The 20,251-nt window shown below is 46.2% G+C and overlaps 1 protein-coding gene and 1 long non-coding RNA gene across 2 annotated transcripts; one reads left to right on the plus strand and one right to left on the minus strand.

The window, feature by feature from the left end:
• The first annotated feature begins 1,309 nt into the window (after positions 1-1,309).
• LOC113632195 (uncharacterized) lies at positions 1,310-19,004 on the plus strand. The gene is made up of 3 exons (XR_003437722.1): positions 1,310-1,444; positions 13,632-13,987; positions 17,714-19,004. It is a non-coding gene; the product is annotated as an uncharacterized LOC113632195 (long non-coding RNA).
• Positions 10,754-11,777, minus strand: TMSB10 (thymosin beta 10). The gene is made up of 3 exons (XM_027129212.1): positions 11,679-11,777; positions 11,318-11,432; positions 10,754-11,041 (listed from the first exon to the last, which is right to left on the minus strand). The coding sequence occupies exons 2-3, from the start codon at positions 11,415-11,417 to the stop codon at positions 11,013-11,015; spliced, it is 129 nt and encodes a 42-aa protein (XP_026985013.1). The 5' UTR covers positions 11,418-11,432; positions 11,679-11,777; the 3' UTR covers positions 10,754-11,012.
• Positions 19,005-20,251: the final 1,247 nt, after the last annotated feature.

Consider the following 20,251-nt stretch of genomic DNA (forward strand, 5'->3'; position numbering starts at 1 on the left):
TTCTTAGCTGTGGTTTGGGTGCTCGATTTTTTTAAAAAATTAATTAATTTATTTTTGGCTGCATTGGGTCCTCGTTTTGCGCACGGGCTTTTCTCTAGTAGCAGTGAGCGGGGGCTACTCTTTGTTGTGGTGCCCGGGCTTCTCATGCGGTGGCTTCTCTTGTTGCAGAGCACGGGCTCTAGGAGCGCGGGCTTCAGTAGTTGTGGTTCATGGGCTTCAGTAGTTGTGGCTCGCAGGCTCTAGAGCACAGGATCAGTAGTTGTGGCGCACGGGCTTAGTTGCTCCGCGGCATATAGGACCTTCCCGGACCAGGGCTCGAACCCGTGTCCCCTGGACTGGCAGGTGGATTCTTAACCACTGTGCCACCAGGGAAGTCCCTTGATAATCTTAAATAGCATTCATGGGGCCAGTGGTTTTTATGTTCTTACCAATAACAAAGTCCTTCTGATCTTGTTGATTTCTATGAAACACATCAATTTAACAATACAGAGATAGAAATAAATGCTACAGAAATTCAGAATAAATGCTGAAAAATGCCAGGGTTGAGCCAACAGGGTCATCTCCCAGTGTTAAGGGTTCAGTCTTCTAAATTTCACTGAGGAGGTAAAAAAATAATACTAGTGCCCTTTTAGTTTTAAATCAGAATACAGAATTCCCGTATTTTGTCAGTAATCTAGGTTACCTGTTTATCTTACCTGTAAGAGAATGAGGTCCAGGAAATCCGTTTTGTTTATCCTGAGCATGCGTAGCCTAGGACCCAGTACTTACCAGGTGCTGAATAAATTGTGGTGAATAAATGGAGAAAACAATGGATCGATCGATTAATGAACTATAGCATCTCCACTTTGGCTGGCCCTAATAGCTCGCTGATTCTGGCCAACCTGGCCTGCTTTCCTCCCACCGGGTGTTTCCACGCAGACTCCCACTGATGTTTTGCCTGACGCAGGTTCTAGGACGCTGTGAGGTCCTACAAGTTCATCCTGCCCTTCCCAGGGCTCAGTGCCAGACACACCCACTTTATCATGGCCTCCTTTTATTGTATCTCTGTACAATGTGTTGGCCATAAAATTAATTTATGATACTTATTTGGGGACTGTAAAATTGCCTCCAAAGTGATACTGTGTCTCCCAATGTACTTTCCGGGAAATGCCCTGGTTATTGGATGCTTTGATCTTCCACTATTTTTTTTTTTTTTTTTTTTTTGCGGTACAGGGGCTTCTCACTGTTGTGGCCTCTCGCGTTGCGGAGCACAGGCGCCGGACGCACAGGCTCAGCGGCCATGGCTCACGGACCTAGCTGCTCTGCGGCATGTGGGATCTTCCCGGACCGGGGCACGAACCCGTGTCCCCTGCATCGGCAGGCGGACTCTCAACCACTGTGCCACCAGGGAAGCCCTGATCTTCCACTCTTGAAGACAGAAATGAAGTCACATGGACAAGCAAAGGTTTGTTTCTGTTTTCCTGTTTGTCAGATTACAACTTCTATAATTGCCCACACAATCTGAAGTCGTACTAATTCTCCCTCTGCAAAATCTTTTGTATCTGTCCTGATTTCCTACTCTCCACAGCCAGTGGTGTGCTGAAGCCAATTGGCGCTAGCTTGCAAAGATCCATTTGTTAAATTTTCAGAAAGCAGGGAAGTTGGTGGTTAAACTGTTGGCAGCTTGAAATTGGCAATACTTACACCATAGACATTGGCAGATGCTACAAATTCAGCTCCTTTCCACCTCCACCCCGAACTGAGAGCTGGTTGTGAAACACATACCAGCACACCACTATGTGCATGTCTTCCCCTCATTCAAGTCCTCATTACCTCTTGCCTGGACTATAACAGTATCCTACAAACCAACACCTCTACCCACACAGTCTTCCCATTTCCAGGTGATCATTGTTGAATACTTTTGACTACCAGGAACAGAAAACGCAATTATAGATTTCTTAAATGTAAGAAAAATGTATTATTTCATATAACAGAAAGTTCAAAGATGAGGCATTTTCAGGAAAACTCAGCAGCTCAAGAACTCCTCAAATACCCAGATTCTTTTCATTTTTCCACTCTCAGCATCTGGGCATGGCCATTCATGGCTTCGAGATGACTGCTGTGGTTTGAGGTTCACATCCTCACACAGTGACACATGCAACTTTTCCTTATGTCTTCAAAGTACAGATACCATCTTCCCTGAAGTCCCCCTGCAGGCTTCCTCTTGGGTCTCCTTGGCCAGAATTGCAACCCATACCTATTCTTCAGTCAGTCACTGCAGGGTAATGGAATTACCGTGATTGGTTCAGACTGCCGGTTCTCAACCTCTTAGAACCAACATCTCTTTTTGTGTAAACATTTTATAGCACTCCTCTTTCATGAAATGAAAATCAAAGATAATATAATCTATCCACACATGCACTTGAAAAACAAATCAATACAAGCTCTCATTGGAATATAAAGGTGAAATGAAGAAAGATAATTGGCAAAAATTATATGCATATGCATTTCAATATATATGGTAAATTATATTATGACTCCAAATTATTTCCTGCCTTCCCTATACCAGAATTAGATATCCCAGCCTGAGGGCATGGGACTTGCACTGCCTCACCCAACTGATGTCACACTTGCTTTATGATTTGCTTTGGTCAGTGTAATGTGAATGGAAGTGTCACATCTGAGAAGAGCTTGAAAAGCCATTGCGTGGTTCTGCTATACCTTTTTCCTCTGCTATGACAGCAGCATGTCTCAGATAGGGCTGCTCCTTTATCCTGGCTCTCAAAATGAAAACGACATGTGCAACAGGAACAGAGCTTCAACTGATGTATATATGAAGAGCAACAGCAAAAGATACATTTTTGTTGTTGTAAGCCTTTGGGATTTTTGGAGTTGTTTGTTACTGCCTCACAACCTATCAAAAGCTGACTAATATAATATGGCACAACAATATTCTGCACAGAAAGAAGCAGTCCACAGCTTCAGATGAACACTGATACAATTGTGTTGTAACAACAGTTCAAAACCTAAAAGAGATACTGCTCTCCATGCCACAATTTTCTGCAATGGCAATCAACTCTTTGTAAAGCTCTGAGTTCGAAAAAAAGGCATCCCTGGGGGAATTCCCTGGCGGTCCAGTGGTTAGGACTCTGTGCTTTCACTGCCGAGGGCCCGGGTTCAATCCCTGGTGGGGGAACTAAGATCCCACAAGGCCCGGCCAAAAAAAAAAAGGCTTCCTTCAATTTACATTTACATGGCGGTTGCATTCCAGGAAAATGCAAAATGTAGAATAAAATTGGCTGTTGCTGGAGTCACATGATTATAAAGAGATATTTCATCTACGTGAATGTCTAGTGGTTTATTCACAAGTCATGGGTCCATTTATATAAAGTTCAAAAATGGGCATACTGTGTACATGCTGTTTGCAGTTAGAATAAGTATATGACTGGAAGGAGACACTAGGCTGTGTTCAGTTTGTGAAGATTCATTGAGCTGTATACTTAATGATCTGTGTACTTTTCTATACGTAATTATACCACAATAGAGAGTCTTTTTTAAAATTTTTTTTAAAGATTTTTTTAATGAGGACCATTTTTTAAAATTAATTAATTAATTAATATTTATTTTTGGCTGTGTTGGGTCTTTGTTTCTGTGCAAGGGCTTTCTCCAGCGGCGGCGAGCGGGGGCCACTCTTCATCGCGGTGCGCGGGCCTCTCACTATCGCGGCCTCTCCCGTTGTGGAGCACAGGCTCCAGACGCACAGGCTCAGTAGTTGTGGCTCACGAGCCTAGCTGCTCCGCGGCATGTGGGATCCTCCTGGACCAGGGCTCGAACCCGTGTCCCCTGCATTGGCAGGCAGATTCTTAACCACTGTGTCACGAGGGAAGCCCAAGGGTCTTTTAAAAAGTCATGCAGGGCATGGGACAAATCTTTGATATATGGGATTGCCCTGTGCATTGCAGGATGTCAGACATTCCTGATCCTTGTCCATGAACTATCGACAGTGTCCCTTAATCTTTATGACAATCAAACTGAAACAAAACAACCTCACAAATTTCTATAATGCTGAACCCCTGGGTGCTTTAGGTTTATGTAATCAAGCATTGCTCCTGGGGCTGTGCCCCTTGAGGTTCATCAACTGCTTTATATCTAAATACAACTGGGCTTCCCTTGGCCATGAAGAAGGCAGGGTAGCAGAGGATGAGAAGTGTGTGGTGGTAGTGGTGGTGATGGTGGCGATGGTAGAATTGGTGGTGATGGTGATAGTGGTCGGGTAGATAACCCTCTGTGTCTGCCACAACATCCTTCTCATGCTATCAAATACATTCCAGATCACTTTGCCCCAACCTCAAATCTGCAGTGGCTCTCAACTGTCTATAGGATAAAGAACTCAACTTACCTTTCTAGGCTAATTTTGAGGTGTCCTCCATTTTCACTGAACCATTGCCCTTTCCCTCCACGGAACATGCTATGGTATCACAATGCACTGCTCCTCCTTCTGTTAAGAAAGCCCTGCTCCCATTCTCACTCCTCTGGGTCTTCATTCAAATGCTTCTTCCCGATGAAGCAACCACCTGTCCAGAGTTCACGGATCCTTCATATACCTTCCCATGGTGCTTTGCTGATCTCCCTCTTTACCATTTACTTCATTCCACCTTTTGTGTAGTTAGTTGATCTACTAACAGCTTCCACAGCCCTAGTCTTTTACAGCTTCCACAGCCCTAGTACAGTGATAGGAATTCACTAGCACTCAAAAAATGCCTGCTGAATTAAACTGAACAAAAGCACAGACTCTGTATTTCACAGAAATCAGCAACCCAATATCTAAACTCTTTTAACTGGTTGAGACTCACAGTTGCCATCTGGGTAATTAATAAATAGCTTTCCATCAATAGCCTCAATTGTGATTTCACTGTACTTCCCTTCATTGTCATAGGATTGCATCCTGTTCTGGTTCTGGGAGGGAAATGAAGCTATTTGGCTTCCCTGAACTATGGTCACTCCCACATGCCGATTATGCTTAGGCCCTTTCAATGCAGAAGAGAACCCGTAGTAAGACAGTAGGGGGCCTGATAGCAGCCTGGCTGTAGTATGGCCAAGATGCAGCAGGTGAGGCCAGTGGGGTATTTCAGTGACAATTCAATAATTATTTATTGAGTGTCTACTATGTACTGGCTACTGTGGGTGCCACCAGTATCAATGAATACAGATCCTTCTCCATTCAGTCTAACTGAGAAGGTGACGTGTCCAAGTACCAGTAGAGAGGGGCAGATAGGAGCTCACAGGACAGAGAGAATGGCATTGGTTGGGAAATGAGGCGGGCTAATCGGAGAAGGTGGTGATTGGTAAGGCCTTGTAGGCTAATATTTGACCAATTAGAAAAGAGATGGAGGGTCATTCAAATGGGGGGAAATACTCAAAGGCAGGAAAGAAGGAAGGAAAGGGCCAGAGAAACATGTTTTCCTGTTGCCCCTTGGAACCAGATACAGGCTCTGTTTATACAATCTTCTGATCTTCTCTCTGAGCTAGTGGTATGTGGTCTTAAAAGCTGGGAATCCTTAGTTCTTCATAGGATTAAAAAAATCTTTGTATTGAGGTAAAACATACATATAGTGAAGTGTATATGAGTGTTAACCTTAAGTGTCTATCTTGATAATTTTTTACACACTCACATAGTTACCACTCTGATCAAGATATATAACATTTCCATCACCCCAGGTTCTGTTGACTTTTATCGTCAAAAATTATTTTTGCCTTTTCTAGAATGTCATTTATATATATATATATATTTGCGGTACGCGGGCCTCTCACTGTTGTGGCCCCTCCCGTTGCGGAGCAGAGGCTCTGGACGCGCAGGCTCAGCGGCCATGGCTCACGGGCTCAGCCGCTCCGCGGCATGTGGGATCCTCCCGGACCGGGGCATGAACCCACGTCTCCTGCATCGGCAGGCGGACTCCCAACCACTGCGCCACTAGGGAAGCCCTGTCGTTTAGATTTAATCATACAATATTAGATACCAGCACTTGGTTCCTTTTTATTGTTGAGTAACTCAGTGATTAACTGTGAAAACAACAGATTTGTCTATTCATTCTGTTGATGGACATTTGGGTTGTTTTTGCTCTTTGACCAATATGAATGGAACATTCTTGGACAGGTCCTTTGGTGGACACATGCACTCGTCCCTCTGGAATGTATCACGAGGCCTGGGGTCACTGTGTCATAGGGCAGCTCTGCTCAGCCTCAGTCTATTAGATGCATACTGTCAAGCTGGACTTGCAATTGGTGTCTGAAGTGGGAGGAGGGGGCAGTTTTGTGGTACTGAGCCCTTAACCTGTGGGCTCTGATGCTAACTCCAGGTAGATGGTGTCAGAACTGAATTGAATTGTGGGACACCCAGCTGGTGTCTGGAGAATCTGAGAATTGCTTGGTGTGGAAAATCCACCCATTTGGTGACCTGAGGTAGGGTATTCTGTGAGTAGAATGCTGGAGTAAAGGAGAAACAGAGGAGTTTTTCCTGCACGTATGGTTGAGTAGTGCAGGAAGAGTAGAGAGGGGAAACACAGGAGTGTTTTTTCCCATGCGAGGGAAATGACAGAAGGTGGCAAAAAGCATGAGAACTAAGGCACTTAATCTTTTCTTTCCACTCCAAAAAGAACGTGGTGCAGCTTACCAAAAAATACATCTAGAACATCAGTCCAGTTATGAGAAAACATAAGACAAACCCGCATTGAGATATATTCAGCAGATACTTGGCCATACTCTTTATAAGTGTCAAGGTCATAAAAGACAAGGAGAGACTGAGGAACTATTACAGATTGCAGGAGACTAAAGAGAAATAAGTGAATGTTATGTGCGGTCCTGGATAGGATCTTGGAACAGAAAAAGGACGTTAGTGGAAAAACTGGTGACATTTGAATAAGATCTTTGGTTTAGTTAATAGTAGTATAATTTAAAAAAAAATTATTGAAGCATAGTTGATTTACAATGTTGTGTTAGTTTCTGCTGTACAGCAAAGTGATTCAGTTATATGTCTTTTTCATATTCTTTTCCATTATGTTTTATCACAGGATATTGAATATAGTTCCCTGTGCTATACAGTAGGAACTTGTTCATCCATGCTACATATAGTAGTTTGCATCTGCTAATCCTAAACTCCCAATCCTTCCCTCCCTCAGCCCCCTCCCACTTGGCAACCACAAGTCTGTTCTCTATGTCTGTGAGTGTTTTGTTTCATAGAATGTTCATTTGTGTCATATATTAGATTCCACATATAAGCGATATCGTATGGTATTTGTCTTTCTTTTTCTGACTTACTTCGCCTTAGTATGATAATCTCAAGGTCCACCCATGTTGCTGCAAATGGCATTATTTCATTCTTTTTTATGGCGGAGTAATATTCCATTGTATATATGTACCACGCCTTTATCCATTCATCTGTCGATGGGCATTTAGGTTATTTCTGTGTCTTCTCTATTGTAAATAGTGCTGCTATGAACGTAGGGGCGCATGTATCTTTTCGAATTATAGTTTTGTCTGGGTACATGACCAGGAGTGGGATTAATAGTAGTGTAATGTTAATTTCTTGATTCTGATAATTGGACTATAATGAAGTAAGATGCTAATGTTAGGGGATGCTGAGTGAGGGATCTAGAGAGACTCTATTATTTTAAGTCACCTAATATTGCCTGAGAAGAGGAAGTGCTTGCCTGAGGATGAGAGAAGAGGGTGGGAGAGCGATCTGGGGGATTGGGAAGTGTTGGGAAGACAGGCTGGGTCTTCCTTCTAATCTAGCCTAGGTGCTCCCTGAGGCAGCCTCCATCTGTTTTCCCAGCACCTTGAGCAGCCTGGGGTACATACCAGGCACTCAGCTTATTGAATAGGAGGTGGAGTGTGTGTATGGGGACCTTCTGTCGTCCTGAGTCCCCTGGTGCACCCTAACAAAGACAGTGGAAAGTCCCAAGCCCTGAGCCCCATTCATCACATGGAGGCCGAATTATTAACGCTTGCCTTAGGGATGAAATAAGGAAATGAAGCCAGAAATCCAGGTTTAAAAAGAAAAGTTACAATTGTATTTTAGTTTCAGAGCAAGCCTTGTTTTGTGATTGGACTCATAATTGGTTCCTGAATGCTTAGATAGGAGGAAAAGGGCAGAAACCGGTAATTCAGTATAATTCTCCCAAGGGTGTCAGTATTCCCAGGTGGCAAGGAATAGAAATGGTGGGATAAGGGAGGGAGGAAGGAAGGTAAGGGTGGGCCTGAGGTGCTTCAATGTTCTCTGACACTCCAGCTCCAGGTTCTGGTGCTGACTCCACTGTGATGCCCACGGGATTCCCTGCAATCCACCATGGGGAGAGAGGTGGGGCCTAGGAAGGCAGCCTTCCTGGCCAGTGCTTGGCCTTCTGGGTCTGTCTTACGGGGTTTCTGCCATTCAGACCAAGAGATGTGTAGATGTGCACACATTGAAGCAGCTCAGGAGCTGGGATGGGTTGAGGAAGGCCAGCCTTACCTTGTAAACCAATGTGGTGTGATAAGATTCTTGAAGGGATAACTCACAGCCCGCTTGCCTATCCACATCGCCTTTCCCCACCTTGGCGAGGCCCCAATTAGCTCATTGTCTCAGAGTGGAAAACAAAAGTGCCCTTAAGTTTCCTGGATTTTTGTTTTTTTGCGGTATGCGGGCCTCTCACTGTTGTGGCCTCTCCCGTTGCAGAGCACAGGCTCCGGACGTGCAGGCTCAGCGGCCATGGCTCACGGGCCCAGCCGCTCCGCGGCATGTGGGATCCTCCCGGACCGGGGCACGAACCCGTGTCCCTTGCATCGGCAGGCGGACTCTCAACCACTGCGCCACCAGGGAAGCCCAAGTCTCCTGGATTTTTGTCTTAAATTCTTAGACTCTCATGGGCACCCCACCACCTCAGAATAGAAAGGATTTCCTGCGGAGCAGGTGAGAAAGTCATGGGAATCTTCTGCGAGTAAGAGGGTCCTGGGAATGCCAAAGCCCTCTCACCACCAACTGTGTTACTGTTTGAAGGTAGTAGTGATTTGTTTCCTTTTCCTCAACCTCCCAACCATGGACCCCAACAGGGGCAATTATAAATATGCTTCAAGTAGTGGATGCTCATGAAACGTGGGATGCAGTGCATGTCCTGAACACTGGGGTTATAAGATCCCCCAAAGCACACCCTTGGCCCCAGATTCCGGCTCCACTACTCACTGGCTGTGTGTCTTCAGCAAATTCCTAGTCTCTCTGAACCCTAGTTTCCCCGTCTATAAAATGGGATGATAATCATACTGCCTTAATAAGAGTTTCTGAGAATTAAAGCTCCAAGCACAGTGCCTGGCCCACAGCTGATTTAAGATTTCTGATTTAAAATTTCTGAAGAAATTTAAAGATTTCTGAAAATCCTTTCTATTCTGAGGTGGTGGGTGCCCATGAGAGCCTTGCTCTTCCTAAGAATTTAAGAAGACAAAAATCCAGGAGACTTAAGGGCACTTTTGTTTTACACTCAGAAAATGAGTCAACTGGGGCCTCGCCAAGGTGGGGAAAGGAGATGCAGATAGGCAAGCGGGCTGTGAGTTATCGCTTCAGAAATCTTAACCTTACCTCAGTAAAGGTTAGTGTCCCTTGCCCCGGTGGCCTCTTAATGTGTCCCTTCCTTATTTCTCCTCCCCAGGCCCACTTACCCTCCACAGCACAGGTTTCACTGTCAAGCCACTCCACGTCACATGGGCAGTGACTCCCTTGGCCTAGGTATCCCTGACTGTGGTCTACTGTGGCGGAGATCTCACCCACTGCATTTTAAGGCCCCGTGGACTGGGATCACACCTCATTCAAATTACATGCCCTCACCCAGTGTCTGGGCCCGATGCGCGGGCAGATATGGGACAAATCACTACACGATGTGTCATCTCCTCCCTCCTTAAAAGGAAACTCCACCCCTGAAACCACAAGCCTGTTTCTAGTGCTTTAGAATGCCCTGCAGCCCCAGGTTCTCCTCCTCCGCTAGGGCCTCTGGGCGGGCCCGCCCCTTCCCTGTGGGTCCAGCGGGTGTGACCCAGCAGGGCTCTGCTGCTGCCCCTGCTGGCGCCAGCCCTCCCTCCACATTCCCACTCTCCCTGCTGATCACAGCACCGGAGGCTGCTCGGCCCAGCACTCCCTCTAATGGCTAACGCTTTTGTGGAAGGTTCTGAGCCCGGGTTAAAAGACAAAAAGCTAGGCTGTCCCCCACAGCTTCTCTAGTTCTGGTGTTGGTTCCTCCAGTTGTGATGTTCTTGCTGTTCTTTCCTTGGATCCCGCCTTTGTTTTTGTTCCAATGCCTCCTTTTTCAAGCTCCAAGAGAAAGCCTCTCGGGGAATTTGTGACCTCGCCCAATTTCCAACATTCCAGATTCAGTCATTTCCCCCTTTCTTCTCAGACTTTAAATCACTGTTCTCTCCTGGTGTTCATCACAACTATGAGGCCAGAGAAAACGGTGAGACCGTAAAAGCTTATCAAAAACAAATTCTGCTCTTTTAAAAAAGCATTTTCCGAAACAGCTTCCAGGAATGAAAAGTGGGGTTAAATTTTGCATGGATTGCACGAGTAGGCGGCTAATAACCCGTAAAATCTTACACAGAAGCAGGGAAACTCAAAACTAAGAGATGGTCCCTGCAAGCCAGCCCATCCTGCGACCCCCTCCCCCGCTCTGCGGCAGGAACTCCGACTCCGGTGGCTGGAGCTCTGCTGCAGTGGCACTACCCACGCATACTCAACTAACAGACTCAGACCACGCCAGCCATGCCACGAGGTGTGTTTTATTTTCATTAATCATACAAATAATTTTCTATAATATCCCAGGGCAAACCGGAGAATTTGGCAGTCCGATTGGAGGGTCCCTTCAGAGACCCACAGGCCGGTGGCATCGGCACGGAGTGCCCGGGTTCACAGTGCAGCTTGTCGCTCGTGTCCATCTTGCAGGTGGCTCTTCCTCCACATCACGACTAGGGTCTCCAAGATGATGGAGGTGGAGAATACTCCAGGTTCTTAGGAAATTTCACTTCGCTTGCTTCTCCTGCTCAATGGCTGTGGAGGGCAGGAAGCGGGCACTGGGGGATGGGAACCTCTTGCAACCCGCCAACCGAGGCGCTTACAAACCTGGGCTGGGCGAGGCACCCACGAGGTCTGGGGATTAAGAAAGAGGCTTGGGGTTGGGGACAGGCGCCTTGTGCAACAGAAAGGGGGGCTGGGGCTGCCCGACGGGAGGAATCGGCCGGATGGGGTGCGGGGCTCGGTTTAGGCGAAGGGCGGGGTGGGGACTGGGCTGGGAGCTCGAGGACCCGGAGGCGGGGGCGGACTCACTCTCTTTGGTCGGCAGGGTGTTCTTCTCCTGCGTCTCCGTCTTCTTCAGCTTGGCCTTATCGAAGCTGGCGATTTCCCCCATGTCCGGCTTGTCTGCCATTTTCTTAAGACAAACCTAGCGGGCAAACCAAGGCGGTTGGCCCGGAGCCGGGGCCAGCAGCCCCCTCCGCGCTCCCCGCCGCCGCCCCTCGACGTGGCACTCCGGCCGGGGCGTTCCCGGCAGCCCGGAGGCCAAGGATCTGGGCGCGTCCCGCACCCCATCCACAGCCCTAGGGCGTGGCTGGCCGGCCCGGGCGTCCCGTCGGGGAAGGGCGGCTCCGACCCCACCCAGATGGGGCCTCCGCCCCAGCGCGCCGCTCACCGAAAAGTTCCGCTCCAAGCCCGCGGTTCCGGTGCTCTGACTCGCGTCGCTGCAGCAAGAGACAAAAGAGCGGCGCCCGCCCCTCGCCTTATATATGCCGCGCCCCGCCCCGCCCCTCGCCCGCCGCAGCGGGGGCGGCACCGGCGGCTGGGGGGGGCGGGGCCAGGGCGGGCGGCTAGCTTTCCCGCCGTGCCCTCCGTCTGGCTACCCGCCGGGCTGGGCGCGGCACTTCCCGCGCGCGGGGCCCCTGCGCCCAGTGCCCAAAGCTCTCCGGGTCCCCAGCGTGGAGGTTGCAGGCGCGGCCAGGGTGGGCGCCAGGCCCTCAGTTTTATAGGGTGCTGCACTCCCCTTTCCGGGAGTCTGCTCCTCACCCGCAGGAGGGGCGTGGGGGGCCAGCGGGGGAGGGGTGTATGGTTGGGTGTGGGTGTGGGTGTGTAGCGTGTCGTTGTGAGTATGGGTGTTCTGGCGTGCTCGCGCGCTTTGCAGCCGTCCCCGCTCGCAGGAGACACCCCACCCCTGGGCAGTCCCTGCGTCTTTGGCTTTTAGCATACCAGAAACCCCCCACCCCCACCCCCTTTTCCTCTCCTCGGGGAGGTGAACCCCTGCGGGGTCTCACACTAAAAGAATTCGAGCCAAAGAGATGAAAAGACCGGGGTGGGGGTGAGGGTTGCAGATAGGTTTCCACTGCTCCTTGCTCAGGTTGGGGGCCGGTTGTCTCCCTTCCCTGAGCTGGGCAGCTCCTGCAGGACCCGTGGCTGGTGCTCCCTTAGATGTTTGATGCAAGCATGATTTGAAAGGCGGTGGTGAGAGCAGGCCGTCCCCAGGGCCTTGCGGTGTTCTTTCTCTCACAGGGCTCCTGGGGATGCTGTGTCCCCAGGTTCCATTTTCCTCCTTGAGTTAACCTTGAAGGTGTCCCTACAAAGGTTCTTGTTTCCCTTTTTAACCCATTATGGGAGTGGTATACTGCAACTATTCAAATCTTTCTTAGAAAAGTTGTATCTTCATCCTGTGCAACATCTTTAGTTCCACAAATGAACAACCCAGGAGGTGAAGCTGGTCATTGTTTTATTTGTCCTGAAGTTTCCAAATGTCAAGGAGTATTACCAAACACTTTTGAAGTGGCATTTGATGGAAACATCCTAAGTTCTGTTCCATCCCTTCCTGATTTTAACTGCTTTTTTTCACATTCCCTCAGTGCGTTTGGAACAGAAGGAAATAAATTTGGGCTCATGAATTTGATATACCAAACTCCTTGTGTGACCTTGGGCAAGTCTTTCCTTGTACCTCTTTATGTGTAAAAGAGTTTTGGCATAAAACTTAGATGAAGAGCAGGCATCAAGTGGAAGCTTAACATGGCAGCCCCATGAGAATGGCACACACACTTCATTAGTGTATCAGCCAACTATTGCCACAGTATGCTGTGTAACAAACTATCACAAAACTCAGTAGCTTAAAGCAGTAATCACTTATTCTCACTCACTCGCCTGCAGGCAGGAGCTGCTGGGTTGAGCTAGCTGAGCTAGCTAGGCTCACTGGATCTAGGTCTGCTCCACAGCTGTCTCATGCTCTGGCCCAGGATCTAGCTGGAGCTTGTTCTTCTCAAGGTGATAGGAAAACAGCAAGACGGCTGTTGCAAAAGAGAGTGCAGAAGTGTTGAAGTGTGTGTAAAAGCATGTCATGTCACCTCTTGTCTGTTAACATCCCATAGGCCAAACCCACCCTCAATGGAATGGAGAAGTATTATATTCCACCCATGGTGGGAGAGGGAGGTGAATGAACATTTCTTAAATAAAAATCCAACTTCACAGTCAGGCAAACAACCATAACAAACAACCTCCAAAGGAGGTTTATTCTCCATTCACGCAGCAACATTTTATGCTGTTTCTGTTCAGGCAGCTTTCCTCCATGTAGTGACTCATGTACCTTCTCTCTCATCTCTCTGCCCTCCTCTAGGTCCTGGATTTTTACTCCATCTAGCCAGTGGATGGGAAAAGAGAAGACAGAGGACTGCACTAGAGTTTTTATGGACCAGGTTGGAAGTAGCCTCCATGAGTTCTGCCCTCATCTCTGTGGCCTGACTCAGTCACATGATCTCACCTAACTGCAAGGGAGGCTGGGAAATGTAGTCAAGCTGTGTGCCCAGGAGTAAGAGCAGGGGTGGAGGGTCTTGGAGCTGTCTCTACCATACACGATTGAAGGATCTGCCAAACTTGAGCATGAAAATATCCAGACATCCAGAGACGTCGACTCTTTGGAGCGTCTCAATGGCACTGGATTCCTCTACAGATGCAATGCCAAGTGTTCTTTAGGTATTACCTTCCTGGGTCCCACCTATGGCCTGTGAAGTTGTCCTAATTTGGACCCTTGGTGAAGTCCAATTCCAACTTCCTTTTATTTGGGAAACAAGGGAATATTGTCTTCTCGATACAGTTGTAGACACGTTTCAAATATATCAAGCCTGCATGATTTCCAAACTAAGGAGCTCTAAGTAGACTTGCAGACATTCTTTATTCTCACTCAGTGCACTTCTGTGGCCCATCTCTAAGGAAGCAGGGATCCTTTCAGGCATTTGTTGCTTAAGAACAACAGTCAAACCTATTAGTCCCATTCAATCCTACGGGTGATGGTTTTAAAAGTCAGCATATTCTTTGACACTTGTCCCACTAATTCCTGAGTATAGACTGTCCTTCTTGACTTCCTTCTAGTGAATAAAATGTGGCAGAAATTATGCTTTTCGATTTATGAGCCACAGAGCTCTGCCTGACTCTCTCTCTGGGTGCCTCCACACTCTGAGAAAACCAAGCACCTCTAAGGAAAGGCCACTTGCAGGCATTCCAACCACAAGCCTCAGCTGAGGTCTGAGCCAGCATCAACCACTAAGCATGCAAGCACGTGAGGTAATGCCGAGTAGAGCAGACACAGGCTGTCCCAGGCCAAATTCCAGATTCATGAGCAAAATAAATGTTGCAGTTTTTGTAAGTCACTAAGTCTTGGGAATTTTTGTTACGTAGCAACACAACTCATTTGCCCATGAGACAGAAAAATCATAACTTAGGGGTGCCAGGGTCTTAGGTCTCATTTGGGGATTTTTCCCTAAATATCTTCTATAATACTCACACACGTACTCTTCAACAGAGGTTTATCAAATGCCCACGGGGCATCTGGCAGTATTCTGGATGTGGAAGATAGAAAGATGATGAGACTCTTAGTGACAAGTCTATGTAGTAACTGAATGACTCTGAGTCAGTCAACAAGCTCATGCTTGTGCCCTGTGTTTCCTTATGTCTTGGGGCGTCATTTGTCTGACAACACATCAGCCTGCTGCTTGGAACGGATTGTGTACTGTTCACAGATGGTGTAGAGAAAGGAGGACCGCTCAACTCCAATTACGTTTCCATCTTCATTGAGAAGGATGCACGGGAAATCGAAGAGCTAATAAGAGGGACCAAAGGGAGTCTTGATGACTGTCAATCTGGTGGGCGGGGGGTAGCCTTTGGAGATTTGCCATGGGACTCCAGCCCTCAGACCTGGCCAATTTGACGACTTTTTTTAGGGACTTGAATGGGGATGTAGATAGAATGCTGACTATATTAGGAAGGATGCAACACTGTAAATGCCAAAGCAAAGTGGATCCAGTGGAGAAATGGACAAAATATGATGAAATGAACCTGATCGGGACAGATGCAGAGCGTTCTCTGCCTGACCATTAACCCTGCAAGTACAGGGAGACGTAACAGGATTAACTCTCAAGTGGCAGTGAGATTTCTGGCTGTATGAATAAGCAGAAAGAGTTCAGTCCAGATTTCCTTTGAATGTTAGGAAGACATTTACTTCTGCTTTGTTTACTCCTTGATGAAATGCTCATGGGAGATGTTCTTCTTAGTCTAGATATTCACATTGTGTACCTTCTCGTTTCATTAAGAAAACTGCTTGAGCATCCTCTCCTCAGAGAACCCTCCTTGACCACCCCTGACAGTCTCTAAAGTTTTACCCTGTTTCATTTTTCTTCTTAGAATCTGATGAAAGAAATTTGTACATATTGAGGTATGGGGAAGTCATTCTGGTTTACACATGCGTTAACTTGAATTTGTGGCCTATCAGACGTACATTGTACATCTGTTTCAATTATTGAAGAAAAGGGCACATTGACCAGAAGTAAAGAATGCCAATGTTAAAAATAAAGATTAAATGCTTCCCTTCCTGGGGCGCCAATGCTAGTACTTCTTCAATGAAATGACTCCCTTCCCAGGTGCCAAGGCCATACTGACTCGCTGGGTGTGTTCTGATCTATTTTTTTTTTTCTGAAATCTTGAAGGAATGTATCCCTGACTTGTTTAATGTTCTTTGACAAGATATAAAACTGTGCTTAAAACTATGCTTCTCTGGAGTAGTTCCTCAGAGTTAACTGAGAGGCTGTCTTCTGGGCTATAGTCCTCAGTTTGACTCAGATAAAACTCTTTTCTATCCCTATTATAGATTGTTTATTGATTATTTCATCAACAAATCTATCTCTACCAAACATGTTATAAATTCATTTCTTTATTGTCTATCTCCCACACTAGGAAATGGGAGACCTCATTTGTCTCATTGACCACTGCATCACCAACGCCAAATGCAATGCCTGATATATAATAAGTGCTCAATCAATATTCTTTGAACAAATGCATAAAATTCTTACCCAAAATGGAATAAGCCACTCTGGGGGAGGTGATGAGTTCCCTATCCCTGGAGGCATTCAATGAGGAGTGGATAGCCAGGTATGTGGACTGTGATAGAGATGATTCAGACCTTGGGCTTCAGTAGGTTCACAAGTGAGCAAGACTGCTTCTCCCTAGATGACCTCCCGGGTCCTTCTTGTGCTGTTATTCCAGGTGTGAAACAGCCTTCTTTTGGTTGTCAGCTTTGCCAGCCTGAAAATAGCTGTGTGACTCTCACACCAAGGAGGTATGGGAAGGAAAGAGATCAAGATGCGACGTCTCTGTTTTCCATACCATTCAAACACCGTTACTCTTTGTAGGTCATGGAGTTTAAGGACTCCCCAAGATAAAATGGTGAAGAAAGTAAAGTGGGCCTTTGAGGTTCAGCCTCAGTAATGATTGTTCTGCTCTGGAGATGTGTGGATGAACCCCTAAATCAAGCCTGGCAGTTGCTGAGGTTGCCCCAGTGGCTAACAGTCCCAGTACAGTCTGGGTGAGGAAGTTATTGTTTCAGTTTTCACCTCTGGTGTTAGAGTAACAGTAATGAGGGCAACTAATATTTTTGTGCAGTTGTTGTGTTCCAGGCCCTGAGAGAAGAACTTTATGTATTATCTCACTTAAACTTCACCGAAACACTGTGAAATGGCACCATTTTGATCGACTCTGCTTTACGGGGTAGGCTCTGAGGCATCTTCAAGGTCACACAGCAGGTAAGCTGGCGTGGCTGGAACTTGAATCCACGTCTGATTCCAAACCCTGAGCTCTCAACCACGGCACCACCCTCACCTGGACCTTGCAGCAGGGTTTGTAACCTGCAACTTGGATCCAGATGGTTTATTTATTCTGTTTGGCCACATTAAACTCAACAAAAAACTTAAGGCAATACTCAAACATTGGAAGATTTCCAAGTGGAAGATCTAGCAACCCTGGGTCTATATTTTCTCATGGCAGCACCATGATTAGCAGCTGCCCCCTAGAAATGGGGTATGTCAACTTCACTTTACTGGATTCTCCAACACTCCCTAATATCTTTGCAGCATGGAGACCAGTGTCAATTGCCATGTATTATATATGTATGGGTGTTTTACTTATAATAGGTAAATATTTCTTGTTCCCAGGTCTCTATCTGTAGACATCAGCCTTCAAGATGGCCCCTAACGGTCCTGCCTCTTGTTCTCACTCGTGTCCAACCCTCCTCTATTGTACAAGGGTTTGTCTGTGTGACCAATGGCATATGGTAGAGGAGATAGTATGCCATTTCTGAGATTAAGTTATACAAGATGAATTTCTATTTGGTGCCTGACTTTCTCTCTCTTTCTCTTGTATCTCTCCTTCTAGGGGAAGCTAGCTGCCATGTTGGGAACAGTCCTAAGGAGATGCCCTCATGGTGAGTTTCTGGTCAACAGTCAGTGAGGAGCTGAAGATTGTCAACTAGTGAGCTTGGCAGTCGATCCTCTGGCTGCATTTGAGTCTTCAGAAGGCTGCAGCTGTGACGGACGATTCTACTGCAACCTCCTGGGAGGCCCTGAGCTAGAACCATCCAGCTCAGCCATTCCCAGAAACCGTGATATGATAAATGCTGTTTTATGTTGCTAAGATTTGGAGTAATTTGTTTCTCGGCAATAGAAAAATGAATTCACTATCAAAAGTGGGAGAACACGTGGATCAAAAGTGCCACGTAGTTAAAAAAAATTAAGAAAAAGCATATGTGTCTGTGGAAGTAAAGAATATTTATATCGTAATGAGACCTGCCACTGTAAGAACTATGACTGATACACGGGAAAAAGAGAGGTGATGACAACTGAATGAACCAGGCCTGTCTTGCTTCTTCATACCATCCGCCTGGCCCCTTCTAGGTCTCTGAGTCTTCCAAGCTTGCTATAAAGCAGTGCTTTTCAAACTGGTTTTGACCTTGATGACTGCCCTCCCATCTCCCAAGAAGTACATTTCACACGGTGACCCAGGACTCACACGAGCACATACAAATGAAACAAATGTTTCACCAGAACTGATACTCTTACTGTGAGTGACGCCCTCTTTCTCTGTTCTATTCCTTTTCGTTTAAAAAATCTTTTTGTTTTGAAATAATTATAGACTCACAGAAAGTTGCAAGGACAGTACACTGAAGTCCTCTGTGTACTCGAGATAGCAACATCTTACACAACTGTAAACTTGTATCAAACCCAGCAAACTGACATTGGTGCAATTTATAGACCTTTTCCAGATTTCACCAATTATATGCACTCTTCCCTGTGTGTATGTGTGTGGGTGTGTGTAGTTCTATGCAATTTTATCACGTGTATAGGTTTGTACAACCACCCCAGTCCAGATACAGACCTATTCTAACACTGTAAAGGGAATCTCTGGTGCTACTTACTCTTATAATCTCATCTACCAGCACACCACCCCCACCTATAACCCCTGGCAACCACTGATCTGTTCTCCATCTGCAAAATTTTGTCTTTTGAGGTTGGCTTTTTCCACTCATCGTGATGACCCTGAGCTCCACGCAAGTTGTTGAATGTACCAGTGGTTCGTTCATTTTTATGTCTTGAGTGGTATTGCCTGGTATGAATGTATCACCTATTGAAGGTCATTTTGACTGTTTCCTGTTTTTAGCTATTAAAAATAACGCAGCTATGAACATTTGTGTACATTTTTTGGTACGTGTGGACATAAATTTTCATTTCTCTGGGATAAATGTCCCGGGGAGTGACTGCTGGGTCATGTGGTAAATATATGCTTAGTTTTGTAGGAGACTTCCAAACAACTTTTCAGAGTGGCTGCATCATTTTACAGTCCCACTACCAATATATAAGAGATCAAGTTTCTCAGCATCCTCACCAGTATTTGGTATTGTCACTATTTTTAATTTTAGCTGTTCTAATAGGCATGGAATTATATCTCATCAGGGTTTTAATTTACATTTCCCTCGTGGCTCGTGGGGTTGAACTATCCCTTTACACTTTATCATTTCATTAAAATTACTAGTTGGGACCTGCCAATTTGATTTCATCACCCACTAGTTCGTCATGGCCAGCAGTTCAAACACTGCTGAAGTGGGATTATTCAATCATTGGCTTAGCATCTATTATTCAGAGATCATCCCTTTAACTTCTAACTTCTCCTTTCACTTCCACAACACATGCTTCTGCAATTTTATGTGTAATCCAGTTATCCTCTGGGGTCTCATGAAGACATCCTATTTGATGCTTTCCCATGGTTTCTCTGAATTTTCCGGAATATTCTGCTCTTCTGGTTACTTCCGGTCTCTCTGAATTTTTGGTCCACACTGATGCATCTCCAAACATGGACAGCCCTTGGCCTTGATTTCGTTTTTCGAAGCAACTATGACTATAAGGCTGGTGTGTGCAGCATTCCTTTTACCAAAGTTTTGTGGGTTAAGGGGAGGGGAAAAATCTATATTTTTTATGACACATCCTTGATCCTAAAAGCCCTCTGGGTGCCTTGGGAGATCCCCCACTCTGTGCTTTTCCTAGGTAGCCCCAAATTCCCACTTTCTCACTATGTCCTCTTTTCCATTTTCTGATTCCCTCCTTCTTCTCTCCATTCTTCCCTTTGAGAAATACCAACTCCCCTCTTTCTCTCCAGCAGAACAGTGTACTTGTTCTCTGCTACCTTGGTTTTTGCTGAAAGGAGATTTCTGGGCCTTTCTCTGTACCACAAGCAACTGATGGAGATATTCCTCTGAAGCTGGTTCCCTTCCTCAGTGGACTTTCAGTGTTAGCTGTTAAGATACTACTACTTGTGTCTTTTGACAGGATAGCCTGTTTTCTGTGTTTTCCTTTCATTTAAATGTTAAAGAATGATTTTTTTCCCCGAATGAATATCATCCCCCATCCCTGCTTGTATATA

Source organism: Aethalodelphis obliquidens, unplaced genomic scaffold (assembly GCF_003676395.1).
Source record: "Aethalodelphis obliquidens isolate GAN/ISIS:26980383/991018 unplaced genomic scaffold, ASM367639v1 scaffold35, whole genome shotgun sequence".
In the NCBI taxonomy this organism is placed as follows: domain Eukaryota; kingdom Metazoa; phylum Chordata; class Mammalia; order Artiodactyla; family Delphinidae; genus Aethalodelphis; species Aethalodelphis obliquidens.

What these genes read in the sequence shown, in the direction of transcription:
- TMSB10 (XM_027129212.1), bottom strand. Translation starts at nt 11,417, where the DNA reads ATGGCAGACAAGCCGGACATGGGGGAAATCGCCAGCTTCGATAAGGCC. An exon ending in CACCCTGCCGACCAAAGAGA is followed by an intron (nt 11,042 to 11,317) that starts GTGAGTCCGCCC and finishes TGCCCTCCACAG; the next exon opens with CCATTGAGCAGGAGAAGCAA.